Source organism: Apis florea, unplaced genomic scaffold (assembly GCF_048593485.1).
Source record: "Apis florea isolate Af1SG1 unplaced genomic scaffold, ASM4859348v1 contig_3203_pilon, whole genome shotgun sequence".
NCBI classification, from domain to species: Eukaryota; Metazoa; Arthropoda; class Insecta; order Hymenoptera; family Apidae; genus Apis; species Apis florea.
Window position 1 is genome coordinate 5,204,218 of NW_028256723.1, and position 16,371 is coordinate 5,220,588.

At 22.9% G+C, this 16,371-nt stretch overlaps 3 protein-coding genes across 7 annotated transcripts; 2 read left to right on the forward strand and 1 right to left on the reverse strand.

The window, feature by feature from the left end:
* LOC100865502 (uncharacterized) lies at nt 1-1,322 on the forward strand. Its single transcript, XM_003693776.3, has 2 exons — nt 1-905; nt 1,008-1,322. The coding sequence occupies exons 1-2, from the start codon at nt 207-209 to the stop codon at nt 1,089-1,091; spliced, it is 783 nt and encodes a 260-aa protein (XP_003693824.1). The 5' UTR covers nt 1-206; the 3' UTR covers nt 1,092-1,322.
* On the reverse strand, nt 1,295-11,804 carry Tmem131 (Transmembrane protein 131). 3 transcript variants are annotated; one of them, XM_086911229.1, is made up of 23 exons: nt 11,663-11,804; nt 10,897-10,961; nt 10,575-10,603; nt 10,057-10,140; nt 9,832-9,955; nt 9,285-9,398; nt 9,086-9,208; nt 8,826-8,989; nt 8,519-8,705; nt 8,257-8,365; nt 7,920-8,179; nt 7,293-7,709; nt 7,017-7,205; nt 6,755-6,896; nt 6,156-6,537; nt 5,860-6,075; nt 5,420-5,559; nt 4,019-5,265; nt 3,596-3,920; nt 3,061-3,485; nt 2,778-2,985; nt 2,414-2,595; nt 1,295-2,277 (listed from the first exon to the last, which is right to left on the reverse strand). In XM_086911229.1, the coding sequence occupies exons 1-23, from the start codon at nt 11,754-11,756 to the stop codon at nt 2,188-2,190; spliced, it is 5,316 nt and encodes a 1,771-aa protein (XP_086767355.1). In that variant the 5' UTR covers nt 11,757-11,804; the 3' UTR covers nt 1,295-2,187. The 3 variants fall into 3 exon arrangements, with proteins under 3 accessions (XP_086767355.1, XP_003693991.3, XP_086767356.1); XM_003693943.4 differs by having other exon boundaries at nt 6,668-6,896; XM_086911230.1 differs by lacking the exon at nt 7,017-7,205 and having other exon boundaries at nt 6,668-6,896.
* LOC100869348 (RNA-binding protein 28) lies at nt 11,701-16,133 on the forward strand. Of its 3 annotated transcripts, none has more exons than XM_086911237.1 (12): nt 11,701-11,889; nt 12,659-12,727; nt 12,795-12,937; nt 13,041-13,209; nt 13,303-13,586; nt 13,658-13,995; nt 14,170-14,497; nt 14,567-14,735; nt 14,857-15,074; nt 15,173-15,322; nt 15,413-15,775; nt 15,911-16,133. In XM_086911237.1, exons 2-12 carry the CDS (start codon nt 12,715-12,717, stop codon nt 16,025-16,027), a joined length of 2,292 nt encoding a protein of 763 aa, XP_086767363.1. In that variant the 5' UTR covers nt 11,701-11,889; nt 12,659-12,714; the 3' UTR covers nt 16,028-16,133. The 3 variants fall into 3 exon arrangements, with proteins under 3 accessions (XP_086767363.1, XP_086767364.1, XP_031772619.2); XM_086911238.1 differs by lacking the exon at nt 11,701-11,889 and adding an exon at nt 12,217-12,282; XM_031916759.2 differs by lacking the exon at nt 11,701-11,889 and having other exon boundaries at nt 12,382-12,727.
* Nucleotides 16,134-16,371: the final 238 nt, after the last annotated feature.

The window sequence follows — 16,371 nt, forward strand, 5'->3', positions numbered from 1 at the left end:
AATTTATAAACATATCATAGCAATATATAGCTTACTTATATTTGATAACGTTTAATTAGAAATTATTTTGTTTTGTTATTTGGTTACCATGGTTATTGAAACACGTATTACACTTATTTCTTAACCTGAAAATATTCTCGGATCAATTTTGTACTATTAATAATTTTATCTTTTTTTTACAAAATATTTTATTGACATTTATTCTCATGTCATGTTTAAAAGATACTCAGCCTGATTGTAAGTGTCAATATACATTAACATTGACAGATGAAATAGTTCATGAACAGTTTTCTGAAATGAAAGACAGTTTCAATCATGTGCCCAGTATACATGAGGTGGATGAAGAAGAAACGGATGAAGAAAATGCTTGTGATTTAGAACTGAAAACTCCAAAAGATATTGAACTAACTGCAGATCAATTAAAAGATACTGCAGATACTATAGATGAAGATTCTATTTATAGTAATGATTCATTTTGTTCTGATGAATCTTATGATGAATCTGAAGAAACTAATGGTACATTAAGATCACTTAATGACTCTCATTTTTCTCCTCATCCTCAAATCAGTACGCGCAAATTTAGTCACGAGGAAATTAAAAACGAACAGGAAAAATCTGAAAATATAACGCAAAACAATGAAATTATAAATTCTATTGGTAGAAGTTCAATATCTGAAGATAATTCCATAGGAATCAAACAAGTAAAAAATAGAAGAAAAAATATGAGTTTTACAGATGAAGAAATACGAAAAATCGAATGGGAGAATCAAATTTTGTTAAGAAAGATAATGGCACAACAGAAACCAAAAGAAAAAGTATTTTATGAAAATATCCCACCTTCACGAATAAGTAGTTCTGCAATAAATAGAAAGAAATTACAAAAGAAAATAGAAAATGAAAATATAGTATGTATAAATATTTAAATTGAAATAAAGCATAAATTTTTATAAATAACTTGACTACAGGCTTATAAATGAATTTTTCACATTCAATATTTACATTTACAGCTATTGCTCCAAAGGATACAACAAACTAAATCACGAGTTATGAATAATATGACAAAACCTGGTTGTAGACAAACAATTTTATAATCTGTAACAAATAATTATAATTTTATGCATTTTATATTAAAGTTAAAAGAAGAAAGTTTATAATAAATTATGTTATATATTAAATATCTGTAATATGCAAATATTATAACTGTGATTTTTTTAACACATAATATAAAATTGCAAGTAGTCATTGTGTTATTGTAAAAAAAATGTATAAAATTTCATAAATGTATATTACACTATTTTTGTAATAAAACTAATTTTATTAAATTATTGTTTTATTCAAACATAACATTTCTATTATCATTAAAGCTTTAGTAGAATTAATAACTAAATTTTTAAATTACTATTAAAAATTATTAAATATTATAAGTCACTTTTTTAGAACATTATTTATGAATATAAGATTCAAATTATTAAAACACAGCAATTACCAGTCTTGAAGAGTAGGTACACATTTTTATTTTGTTTTGTATACATCACAACTTTGTAAAATGTTTTGAAAACTTACCAAAGAAATTTCTACAAGTCAAGACTATAAAAATCACAGTTCTCACTCGTTCCAAATAACTTAATTATTACCTCTTTTTATGTAACATCAAGACCAACATTCTTTGAGTATTGTGATTATTTTTCATTTATATTATGTAGAAAGTATAAAAAAAACAATTAATCAAAAGACAAAATTCATAAACTAGAAACATTTTTGCTTTTAAAAATTCATTTTTTTGATTATTCTATGTTTCATTTATTATTTCCAATTCAGACTTTAGTTGGTCATTCTAACTAGGAATCATAAAAAAAACTTGTGATTTCAAATCAATAATAGTTCAACATATCATGCTAAAATACCAATAATAACATAAGTCAATAAATGATAACATAAAAATTTAACGAGTACAAAACAATTTTTTTGTCCAAACTTATTCGTATTATTATGCGAGGTACTATTCAACAACATATCACAAATACGCAAAAACATGAATAATAACAAAAACCAGCTGGTAGTTTAAGCGTTATCGATCACGAAAGGTGTTGCTAATAAATACATTATTACTTTCCATATTAGAAAAAAATTGCTTTAACCAGGTCTAGATATCACAAGATACAATATCGAAAATTTTTGGAAACGAGATTAGTCTTCGTGTTTTTTTTTCCAAGACTCTGAAGATGATGGCGTCCATATTGTACTGAGTGAACGAAATGGATCGAAACCTGATCTTTCCTAAAATAATAAATAAGATATAAAATAATTAAATATTTCATAATAAAAATGTAAAATATAAAATATTTTAAATAAGATCATTTTAAAATATAATAAAATCAAGATATATATATATATAAAATTATTATTTTTTTACTTGTGTATCCGTTTCTGTTTGTAATGAAGATAATTGTGAAACTACAGGCGGCGTAGCTGCACCCCATGGACCAGCAGCCCATACACCCCCTGTATTTATTCCCCAAACACCGCTTCTTTCTTCTCCTACTGCTGCTCTAGTATATAAGGGTTCCCAATTTGTTTCAACTGTTACCCAATTATCTATAAATATAAATTTATAATAATTTGTTTATTTTAAATTAAAAAAATATTATATTATTATAATTATGTAATATTTTATAAAAAAGAAAATTTATTTGATATATAAGTTTTTAAATTAATCTCAATATCTTATTTAAATTAATTTGAATTCTTACTCAGATTATTATGTATATATTTTTCACCTTTTAATGTATCTGTTAGCATTGGAGGTTTTTCTGAAGATTTTGCTGATTCCAATTGAAATCCACTTGTACTATCAGATAATAATTTAAGCATAGGATTATTGTCTTCCCATAACTGACATCGTGTATCTTCTTCTGGACTTTCTAATTCCATTAATGGTTCATCAGTTTCTGGAAGATCATCATATGGAACCAATTCTCGTTCAAACTGAAAAAGGGAAGTTCAAATTATAACTTAATATTAATATTATATAACAATGAATTCAATTATCTTTTAACTTGCCGGTGATTCCGTAAAGGCATTTATGAAATAACTATTTGAATGTTGCGAATTATTCTGTATCTTCAATGAATCCTGACTGAGTGGCTTTTCTTTTTCAATAGATTGAATACAAAGAGATGGAGATTTTGATATCATTCTGTATTCCTTCGTTCTCGATATTAATTCTTGATTCGATTGCTGTTTTGTATAATCTAAATCTTTGGTGTCATTATTGAAAACCATTGGTATATTATGCGTTTGAGTTTTATGTAACTTATTTAAGTTCGAAAACGGCGAAATATTTTCTTGATTTCGTGCTACGACATCGCTAAATCTAGCTCGATTTTCACCCCAACATGATGGTGGTGGTGGCAATGGAGTAGAAATTGCTCCCAGCGTTCGCATTGAATCTTCTTTTTGGTTAACATTTCCATTTAATGTTGTTGCTATAATAAAATAAAATAATTAATTAAAATTTCATTAAAAGTTATATAAATATTTTTTTGTTAATTTATTAATATCTTATGTTTATATTATGTATATGTATTTTATGTACTTTTTATATGTCCCTTATCAATGCCCCGTCGTTTCTGAGATCCTTTATCTTTCCTAGGAGGATTTTTATTTTGCCGAGGTAATTTGAAAGATGACTCAACCGTACGTGTTGCATGAATATGATGTTTCATAGTAGATCTTGTATTTGTTTTCCATCTATTTGGATTATTATGTCTTTCTTTATCATATTCATCGTCATCACAGTCACCTTCATAATTATCTCTATAATCTACACATGGCACAGAAGTAATTGATTGGGGCTTAGTCTTTTTAGTTACAGGTTTTCTTTGTAATTTATCAGATTTTCCACAAGATTGATCAAAATTCTGTAATAAATAATATTTTTTATCATTAAAATATTTCGTAATTCATAAAACAAATTTATTAATTTAATTTATATATATAATTTAAACAATATTCTTACCTTACATAAGGGAGAATCATCTTGAACAGAACTTTCCGTTGTTGTAGATGATGTTTCTTCTTCAGAAAGATGAATGTTTCTTTGATTACTATTTGACTCGAATTTTTTGAAGGATACATGACCATTATTGCTATTTCCAACCACAGTTTGTTTTTTTTTATTATCTAATTTATTATTTCGAGTATTATTAAGAAGTCCTGTAGTATCAACTTGAACTTCATGATCGACCAACTTTGTTTCTGTTTTAATATTTATTGTTTGATTAGACTTTCCTTTCCTATTTATTACAGGACTTGTCTTTGTAAATGTACTTATAGTGTATTTTTTTTCTTGAGTTCCTTGAATATCTGAAAACGCATTTTCTGCGACACAATTATCTGTTTGAACCTCTTGTACATTATTTTGCTTTTTATTATTTCTTTTCTTGGCACCAAATGTAATATTGCTTATAACGTTACTGTTATCTAATGTTGATTCTTCGCAACGTTTAAAGGACAATATATCTTTCGCCTCGGTATCCAACTTAAATCTGCGTTCCTCATCTGCAGACCAATCAGGAATTTTTAATCCTTTTTGCACGTTATCTTTATCCTTATATTTTTTTACATTCATCAATGCCCAATCTGGATATTCCTCTCTTTTCATTATTTTTTGCTTTTCTTCGTTTATTAATTTCTCTTTTAAAGAAATCGAATCTTGCGCTGAATGTAAAGGCATATGTGATAATAGTCTTAAATCTAGCGGTGGTTGAACTGAACTTTCTCTTGAAAAGCTAACTAAAGCTCCCCGTAATATTCGATCCGCTTCAAGAAATGAAATTGCGAGAACACATATTAATAATATTGATGAAAGACTTATAGCTGCCCATTGCACTGCATATTCCCATGAGGGTCTCGCAAGTACAGCTGTGCAAACTTCCAAAGAATGTGGAGGAAGTGTAGCGAGTAAATTAAGTATTACTATACCATCTTCGATATCACTATCAGAGCCTAAACTTGTAGATATCAAAAGTTTTCTTTCGATACGTGATAAAGTGAAATCTGGCGTAAATGCTATTTCCACTTTTTTCGTGGCATTTGGATTCAATTTAAATGGCATGCAATTCAATATCTTGAAACCATATCCTTCGCAGCGTAAACCGTTAATAAAAAAATCGTAAATTTCTATAGGAAGTTCTCCTGTATTTCTTGCCATAAAAGATCTCTTAACTGTCAGATTTGGAGCCGAATTTCGTTTAAATCGCTCTCCTATTATTTAGAAAAAAATTCATCATTAAATAATTTTTTCCAAATATTATTTTATTCGGATTGATAATTTATTAAATAAATAATAATTTTTGATAAAATGCTCCCATTTTCCATTCTGCTTAATGATAGAATGAGGGCGAAGAAACGTACATACGTTCACAATCTTTAAGATGTTTATCCGCAAGTTCGAATAATAAAGGTGTAGTAGAACCTGGTTTTCGATTTCCAAATCTAAATTGTGCATTTGCTCCTTGTCCCATAACACGTAATACTTCCAAGATAGTCATATTATTTCTACAATTATTGGAAATAAAATAATTTATTATTTATTTTTTAAATTTTATGAATTCAATATAAAATTATTGAAATAATTATTTATATATATATATATATATATATATATATATAATATAAATATTATTTTATATTATTTATTTAATTTTATTATATAATATTTATATATTTAATGATATTTCTTATTTGCTTATTCAATTTTATGAACGATTATATAATATTTATTTAATATTTATATTTATATTATATTATATAATATAATTATTTTATATTATTTATTTATATATAAATAAAATTTACCTAATATATAAAAGTGCAGATGATAAAGATGCTGAAAAAGGTGTATATGATATTTGAATAGTTCTTGATTCAGAAGGTTTTAAATATAAAGGAATTGATTGTGATGCTATTGTAATATCCCATTCTCTTTCAAATCTTTCTTTATCTGTTATATTTTCTTCTAGTTTGAATTCTTCTGCAATTGTAGATCCACATTCTACACATGTGAATTTAAACCTATATATAAAAGCATATTAATATAGATATGATATATAAGTGATATCTTATAAATTTTTTTCTATTCAAAGAGTACATACTTAGCAGGTAATGAATGATAAAGTCTCGTTCCTTGTGGATAATTCCAATCCATAACTAATTGTATTATTAAAGGATTGATGCTTGGATTATATATTTTAATTGTGTTATGAGATGTATTTCCAATTTGTGTCAAAGGAAATACTAAAGCGACTTTATTTTTACTATTACCAAAACCAGTCAATAAACTGGGCCAATGTGGTTTTATATTCAAATAAAATTTGTGCCCACGAACTTCTGTTGTATCTAAGCGCATCGTAACATTATCCCAAGAACGACCGCCTGTAGAATTAAGAAAACGTGTGTATCTAGTATTTAATAAATTTAAGTCAGAATCTCTTGTATGTGAAGGAAGGGCCAAAGTATTCAACCACTGTTTACCAGCTGCAATAGAATACAAAGAGAATTTTTAAATAATATATTTAAATATTAATTAAACGAAAAAAATTGTATTTAAATAGCATTAAATTAGAAATTAATAATATAAAAGCATATAACAGAATAATTAATATACCATTACTATCCAATGACAAGCCTAAATAACAATAATGTTTGCATGTCACTGATGGTTCAATTCTTACTGAACCAATATAATTTTCACCTTTTGTTATAACAGGCATTGATGCTTCTTCTAAAGGTATATATTTTATTCTATTATCTTTATTTATAGATGTGATTTGAGTTACTTGCATGGGTTTTACAAATGTTGAATATACCTTAACTTGCTGTACGCAAATTGACCCCTGCAAAGTTATTACAATAAAAAAGATTAAAAAAAGAAATTTTTATAAAAAATCTTTTTGTGATTACATTTACGAAATATTTATAATTATTTATAATTACGAAATATTATAATTATTTACAGGAAAACAATCCGTAAAAATAAGTTTTTTCAGAGAAATTCTTCCGTGTGCAACACGCATGTAAACTGGTAAAATAAATCTTTCATAAGTCGTTCTAACGAATACATCACCTACAATTGTATCTTCCTCGACTATTGGAGTTTTTACTTTAATTTTAAAAATAGCTAAATGACCAGGTTTTATGTATTGCTAAAATTAAATAATTAAATTTTATTAATCTTACAATTTATAATTATTAAATTATTATAAATATTTTTCATAATTATTGTTATTTACATTGCCTGTATGACTGCATACAGTTATATTACGAAGTTCTTTATCTAATAAATCAGCCGGACCTCTTTGACAACCCATAAGTTCTAACACTGCACCAGGCATATTAACTCCCCATCCATGTAAATCTATGTTAATTGGATTTTGATTTTCCAAAGCAAAAATAGCCTCGTTTTCAGTTCCACTTCCCACAGTACCAAAATTCATTGTACCCTCATCATTTTCTCGTTCTTCAGGAACAATTTTTCTTACTTTTCCATCATAACTTAATAATGGAACTTCCGTCACAGAAACATTTGAATGAATTAAAATTGATGATTCCATTTTTACATTATCAGTTTTCCTATCTTTTGCGAGTTGTAATGAAAATATATTCACTTTTTGTTCTGGTTTTATTACTCTTGGAATAAAATTTTTTATCTATAAAATTAGAAATTTATACTTTCAATTTCATAAATAATTTGTTATTAATTTTATAACTATTTAATTAGTTATAATTATATTAATTAATTATAGCAATAATTATTTATAATGAAGTTTAAATAAACTACATTATTATAATTTTAATTTTCAGTAAAATTTCTTCTTGAAATTCTGTATTATCATTTAAACTTTAAAAAATCCACTTACTGTAAAAAGTGTTTTTACATGTGATGACATTGTGACATTTGTAATAGCTAATGGTAATTTAAATTTATTAACAACGCTAAAATTTCGTGTTTGATTAGATTGGAGAGAACAATAATGCGTAATTGATGCGTTTACTTCTAATCCACCTTGTAAAACTTGTGCTATCCATGGGATTGTTAATTTTTGACTAGAACCACCCGAACCTATAGCTTTTATCACTAATTTTCCTTTAAAATGTTGTAATTCTAAACCAGTCTTCCCTAAAATCAAATATATATATCTTATTATATAATAAACAATATAAATATATCTTATTATATAATTTAAAATTACATACAATCATAAATTAATGCTCCTATAGCAATTGGTATATCGGTATCTCCTGGAATTACCGCTTGCTCGAAATGAAGTTTTAATGCTTTAGAAACTGGCGTACTAATTATATTCTACAAAATATACAAAGAATTACCATTAATTAAATATAAAAAATTTATTGTATGTAAGTAAACATTATATATATATATATATATATATATATATATATATATATATATCGTAAAATAAATAATTTTTTAATTAAATATTTTAGAATTATTTACCATAACTTTTATTGGTTTTTTTGCTGAATTTTTCAAAGCAATAGGATATTGAATAGGAGGTTGCAATGAACCTCCCATACCTAAATTAATTACTCCAGAACTCCCACCCCAATGAAGACCAGCACCACTTTTTACTTCAACTTCAACTGTTACAACAAGTACTTCTGATGTATTATTTATTTTAAGTCTGTAATTAAGAAAAATATTAATAATTAAAAATGATATATCTAAATAATATTAATAATTATTTAAAATAAATTAAAATCAAATTTATCTGTATATATTTTATATACATAATGATACAAACCTAATATATGCAGTATGATTCTTTTCTGTGTAAGCATTAAAATGTAGTCTTATGATAGGTTTTGTTTGATATGGTGGGATTTCCCATAGCTCACGTGATCCTTCTGCTTCTCCTGATGGCAATTCTAATTGAAATTCTCCACCACTACTATATACCTCTAATACCTTTTTAATTAAATATAAAATACAGATAATTGAATATAAATAAATAAATAAATTTAAAATTTTTTAGTATAAAAAATATAAATATTAAATACCTACTTGTAAAGCTTCTGCATGTGGATTGTGCATATATATAAGTGGAGTAAATGTTGCATTTAAAGGTAATTTAACACCTACTACAGGTCTGAGTCGATATGGACTACTAACACTTATTCCTTTTACCTGAAAAAGAATTCTTAATAAAGAAAAATATATTTAGAATTTGCAATATATATAACATATTATATAAATTGGTTACTTGATATTTCACAGTTCCATCTGCTGTATGTATAAAAAGATGTGTATCAATGTCACCTTCTTCACGACCAAGAAAGACAACATCAAATGTTGTGTTCCTCAATGGTGGAATTACCTATACAAATCAAATTATAATAATGTGTAAAACTGATTGAATTTTATTTCTATTTTGCATGATTTTATAATTTTATTTACTTTAATTTATATAAATAAATAATTTTTAAAATAATTTATAAATAAATAAATATATATAATAAAATAATATAATATAATTATTTAGTTGATCTTTTTAAATAGTCTCTTTAAATATTTTCATATTTTTCGAAATTTAAATGGAAAATTATACAATGAAAATTAACAAATAAATAAATTTTATATAAATAGATAAAATTTTAAATTAAATAAATCATTTCATTATGCTTTATATATCTATATATTATTACATATAAAATATTTACATTCACATATATTATTTATATCAAAACAAAAATTATTTAATATTTAATTATTTAATACTACATAAAAATTTGTATCATAAAGAAACTTACTTTATTTCGAAAGAATGATGAATGGAAATGACGTGTATTTCCAGATATTGATAAAAGGTGAATTGTTTTGTTATGATCTCTATTAAATAAGATCACAGTTTCTTGGTGGGGTATACCAAGTTGTCTAAAGAAGAAAAAATCCATAATATCCATTATATCCATCCATTAATCCATTATATGAATATTCATTTATATTAATATGATATAAAATTAAGACTTATGTACCTCTCTTTAAAGTCCAAAATATGTGGTTCAAAATAAACATAAGATAATGAATCTTGTGTTTTATCTTCTTCTGATGTTGTATCTCTTAAAAAAGTAAGTTTAAAATTTTAGTATATTGAATAATAATTTTTATAAATATATTTATAATAATTAAAATTAAAAAATAGAAAAGATATGAAGGAAAGTAATTTAAAATCATCACAATAAAGAAATATATAATAAAATATAAAATTTGAAAGCAATCATTTAAATATGCAATATTATTTTAATTAAATAAATAAATAATAAAATTGGCAAAAATTATTATATAATATAATAAATATATATGTAATATTCTACATTTTGAATTACATTTATGTATTTTTCATAGTATAATATTAAGAAGAATTTAAAAATTTTTAATTATTTTTTATATACTATATATAGTAAAATCAAAACAAAAAAAAAATTATAATAAAAATCTTTCCTGTTTTTATTTAATATTATTGTATTTATAATGAGTATTTCATTGTCCTTACCCAGTTCCCTGTACTGTATTAGTAAAATCCTAAAAGAAAAATTTAATATTATATATTTATAAAATTATATTTATACACTAAGAAATATATTGTATTAAATAATATATATTAATATATGTTAATTATTATATTAGAACATTTAAAAAGAAATAATATTTGTACTAAATTTCTGATATTTTCTGTATTTTTTTATCTATCTTTATTTTGAAAATTTCATCATAGAATAATATAGAATAATTTTGTTTATAAATACTTATTTAATTTAAGAATTTTTATTAAATTTTTATAATATAATATTTTTGATTTTATTAATTCAACTAACCTTATGCATAGATATTGGTATGTTGTCCAAAAGATATTGAACATCATTGTCATCCTGTACGAAGGCTATAAAAAATATTAAATAAATTTATTAATTTTCATATATGATATATTTTACAAAAAACATATTAATCTAACTACATTATAAATTGCATAATATTATTTCAAAAACTTATAATTTGTTTTGATATATAGTAACAATCATTATTTAATTATTATTAATTATTAATATGAAATGTTATTGAGCATATATTATATTTCTATATGGTTGAGTTTCTTTGCATATATATAACATAAAATTTTTACAAATATTTTCTTTTTTATGTTTTAATTCACAATGTCATATTAATATTTTATTTATTAAAATATATTAATAAAAATATCATAAATATTGTACATTTCTGTCATTCTAATTAATTAATATATTTATAATATGAAGATAATTACAAAAAATTATAATTGCAAAAAAAATTATTTCTGTATAAATATTAAAATTAATTTATATTTTAACAACGCAAAAAAAAAAACTATTAATTAACATAATGTATAGTATTTTTATAAACAAGTAAGTATAAATCTTTCAATTTTCTTTAAAGAATAAGAATTTGATGACTTTTGAAAAATATAAAACGTAATGTTAATACAAAATTATATTTTAAATAAAGAATTCTTAATAATTCATTGAATAACAACACAGAAACATCATTTAAGATATGTATTATTGTGATAGAAAGAAGATAATTAAAATAGTATAAATATATACTTACCATTATTGTGCCCATGTAAGGACGGTCGAATTTGTGACGTCAACTCGAAAAACGTTAACAAGACGATACAATAAAGTACTTTTAACTCAGTCATAATAATAGTTTCACTGTGTTGTTTGCTGTTTTGTCTTTAGCAGAAATGAAAATCCGCTTTCGGCCATACTTCTGTCAGTATCGAATTCTGAAGTATCGATTGTACTTCCGTCCAATTTGAAACCTTTCTACAGGTAAATTTCGTGTGACTAATTCTGACAAAGATAGATTATATATACTATCTTTTATTGTTATGTCAATGTATAATTAATATTTAATTTCTAATTTTTATATTAATTTCTTAATTAATTTACTTTTTCATAAATGATTTAAGTTTCTCAAAATGATCAAACAATTGTGTCTTTATTCATTGATTATGACTTTTCATCAAATAAAATCACAATTTTATAATTAAAATTAATTTTTGACTCTATTTTGAAATATGTATTATTACTTTACTATCTTATGTTTATATATACATTGATTTTTTAAACTATATTGAATGAGTATAATGTACATTCAGTTCTTTATTTATATATTTGAATGAATTTATTTTATATAATTTTCTTGATTTATACATTGAATATGTAAAAATAAATTATAAATAACATTTTATAATTTAATATAAACTATCCAATCACGTTACATTAGTTACATTATATTATTACTAGTTTTTCAAATACTTTACTATTTAATATTTTGTATTTAATATTTAAAATTAAAATTAAAATTATTTTTTTAAATTTATAAAAAAATATAGAAATATAATCGTTATATTTAAGAATTACTATATTTTAGAAGCAATATTATTATTATTTAATTTATTGTAAATTTTTAAACTTGAGTTTTATTTATATATAAAACTATTCTTATACTTGTAATACACGTGGCACTCTTAACCTAAAAAGTAAACGATTCTAATATAATGTTAGTAAAATTATTTTATGTTTCATAAAATTGTAGATATCGGAAGTTTATTTATAAAAAAAGTTTTAATAATTCAGAAGTAAACATTCAATATGCGGAATATAAGTATGTAATGTATATAATAAATTTTAAGAGATTATTATTAAGTTAATACATATTATAAATGAAATAGGTAGAACTGACAAGAAGAAACTTTCTTGGATATATAGAAAGAAAACAAAATTACAAAAATCAAACGAATCAACACAAAATATAACTGATAATATAGATGAAAATAAGAAACCTAGAATTATTGTTCGTAATATACCATTTAAGGTTAATGCATTTTTCATTGTATAATAAAATTGTGAAATTTATATTATTATATTTTTATTAAAATATAAATATGTTTACATTTTTTAATTTATTGTATGATTAGGCAACTAAAGAAGATGTAAAAAAGTTATATGAATCGTTTGGTGAAATTTTAGAAATAAATTTTCCAAAACGTATTGATGGTACATTAGTTGGATGTTGTTTTATTCAATTTAAACAATTAGAAGATGCATCAAAAGCAATATTTAATACAAATAAAAAAGAATTTCTTGGTAATATTTTAATATGAACTATATGATTTTAATATTAATAATTTTAATAATTATTTTTATATATATAATAATACATTAAAAATATATTTTTAGGTAGAGTAATATCTAGTGGTTGGGCTGTTTCAAAATCAAAATATTGCGAAAAATTGAAAAAAGAATCAGAAAATTTAAATGATAATGATCATGCAGATGAAAATGGAGAGGAAAATAAAAATGAAAAATTCAAAAATAAAGCAAAAAAGAAAGATATTGAAGAAAAAAAAGATCAATCTAAACAAGAAAAATTGTTATATGCAAAAAAGGAGAAAAGAAAATGGTTAAAAGAAAAGAATCGAAAGAAAAGAGCAAGAGTTGTAGTTAGAAATTTATCATTCCAAGTAAGATAATTATATTATGGATTATATTGATTTTTCTTTTTAAAAATTTTAATTTTTTATTATGATTGCAGGCAATGGAAGAAGATTTGGAAAAACATTTTTCTCAATATGGCACAATAGAAGAAATTAAAATTTTGAAAAGAGAAGATGGTACAAAAATAGGATGTGCATTTGTTCAATTTGAACATGTACAAAGTGCAGCTAAAGCTATACATTATGCAAATTTAAAACCACTTTTAGATAGACCTATTATAGTTGATTGGGCTATACCCAAAAATAAATTTTCTAAGAATAATTCTGAAAATATAAATCAGGAAGATGAAATAAAAGTAAAAGTAGAGATAGAAAGTGACGTAGAAGATAATATAGATAATATAAAAAAATTAAATTCAAATGAAGAATTAAATGTGTAAGTAATTATTTTTATTATTAATTATTTCATTATAATCCATATCTAAAATTATATTTATAATTTTAATATTTATATTTAATGTTAAATTTTTTATAAAATTAAATCTGAAAGAATATAATTTCGTAAATTTTTTTTTAATAAATATTTAATATTAAAATATTTCAATTACAGTGAAGATGAAAAACATGATATTGTTACAGAAAATGATGAATTTAGTAGCTATGATTTAGAAGAAGTAGAAACAGAAAATGATGAAAATGATCAAGAAAATGAAGTTAAAGAACAAAAACAGATGGATATAAAGGAAATAAAATATCCACGTTTTGAGTCTCACGATGTTTCTGAAGGAAAAACTGTATTTTTGAAAAATGTACCATTTTCTGTAAAGAATCATGAATTAAAAAAATACATGGAACAATTTGGGCCAGTTTATTATGCTCTTGTATGCATAGATTCATTGACTGAATATTCAAGAGGAACAGCATTTGTTAAATTTAAGGTAATATTTTTTTAAATGTATTCAAATTTTGTAATAAATTTTAAATATGTTATATAAATTTTATGATAGAAAGTTGTAGATGCTGAAAAGTGTTTGTCAGCAGGAAATAAATTGCAAATGGAAGATCAAATACTTGAAGCATATAGAGCCTTAGATAAAAATGAAGTTGAAAATAAAGAAAATTTAAAACAACATAAACAAAAGGATTCTAGAAATTTATATCTTATAAAAGAAGGAGGTAAATATTATAAAAAAAAAAAAAATATTTTTATTTAAAGACATTCATAAATATATATAAATTTATATATTTTAAAATACAAAAATAGAAATTAATTGATATACAAACTTAAATTTTTTAGTTGTATTAGCTGGAAGTCCAGCTGCTGTTGGAGTTTCAGCAGCAGATATGGCAAAACGATTACAAATAGAACAGTGGAAATCACAAATATTACGAAATTTAAATATGTTCGTATCAAGAGTGCGACTCGTTGTTCATAATTTACCACCTACATTAGACGATTTTAAATTCAGAAAAATTTTTGAACGTCATAGTCTTCCCACTGCGATCATTAGAGAGGTATTTATTAGAGAAAATTTAAATATTTAATATGAAATAAATATATAAATATCCAAAATTTTAAAAAAATGCAAGTATTTAAAATAAATTTTATAAAGGCACGTGTTATGCGAGATATAAAAGATGTGGATATTAAAGGAGTGGGAAAATCGAAAGAATATGGATTTATTTCATTTACGAAACATGAAGATGCACTTCAAGCTTTGAGAAATGTAAATAATAATCCAAATATATTTACGTCTAATAGGGTATGTATATAAAATAATATAAATAATAATATAGATATAATATAAATATAAATTTTTACAAATTCTTGTATATTTTTTTTACTTATTTAGAGACCAATCGTGTCATTCTCGATAGAAAATCGGATTATGGTAAATGCTAAGCGAAAGAGACTTGAAAAAAGTCGGGAGAATAATCCTCTTTGGACGGGGAATAAAATGAAAAGAAAAAAAGAAAATACGAATGAAGAAGTTCCAGAAAAGAAATTAAAAACTGAAAATGTAGATGAGTTTAAAAAACCATATGCTGGAATGATTGGAAAACCTGGTGTAAATAAATTGCGATCGAAACATAATTTAAAAACTCAAGCAATAGTGCATAATCGAGCAATAAAAAAAGAAAAAAAAATTAAAAAATTATCTAAAAAATTAGATATGAAAAGAAAACAAAAAATTAACGATCAAAATAAAATCAAGGTAAATATTTTTAAAATGTCTATGTTATCTTATTAAATTATCTATATCACATTTTTTGTAGTTTACATATATTTCATATTTTATATTAATTATTGTATTTTAATTATATTTTTTAATTTTAAATTTTTTTTACAGCCAAAACAAAAGACAAAAATAAACCACAATGACATAAATTTGGAGAAACTTGTAAATAAATATAAAGATAAATTAAAATCGATAGAATTGAAAAAATCTAAATGGTATGAATCATAGAATCTAATTAATATATTTCACGATAAAAAAAATTGTATCAAAAATACGACTTCTATACACATATAGACAGTATAGTAATAATATTCAATAAAAAGATCGATAAAAATTGTTGTAATTATTTCATCATTGTTTTTGCATTTTTTATTTTCTACTTTTAATTATAAAAAATTTATAAATTATATATATATATATTATATATAGTAAAAAAATTTAGAAAATAATTTTATAAAGTATTCTAATTTAAAAAAAAATTAAAATAGCAAAATATTTAAAAATTTTGCCATCATATATTCATACAATTATAATTCTTCTAATAATTGATGTTCATAACGAATAGTAAAATA

Excerpts from the sequence above, each read along its gene's own strand:
- LOC100865502 (XM_003693776.3), top strand. The coding sequence starts at position 207 with ATGTCATGTTTAAAAGATACTCAGCCTGATTGTAAGTGTCAATATACA. Across the intron at positions 906-1,007 it reads AAATAGAAAATGAAAATATA|CTATTGCTCCAAAGGATACA; the intron begins GTATGTATAAAT and ends TTACATTTACAG.
- Tmem131 (XM_003693943.4), bottom strand. The coding sequence starts at position 11,756 with ATGACTGAGTTAAAAGTACTTTATTGTATCGTCTTGTTAACGTTTTTC. Across the intron at positions 8,180-8,256 it reads AGGAGCATTAATTTATGATT|GGAAGACTGGTTTAGAATTA; the intron begins GTATGTAATTTT and ends ATTTGATTTTAG. Across the intron at positions 5,560-5,859 it reads TCTGCACTTTTATATATTAG|AAATAATATGACTATCTTGG; the intron begins GTAAATTTTATT and ends CAATAATTGTAG.
- LOC100869348 (XM_086911237.1), top strand. Across the intron at positions 12,938-13,040 it reads TTCGTAATATACCATTTAAG|GCAACTAAAGAAGATGTAAA; the intron begins GTTAATGCATTT and ends TTGTATGATTAG. Across the intron at positions 13,587-13,657 it reads TTAGAAATTTATCATTCCAA|GCAATGGAAGAAGATTTGGA; the intron begins GTAAGATAATTA and ends TTATGATTGCAG.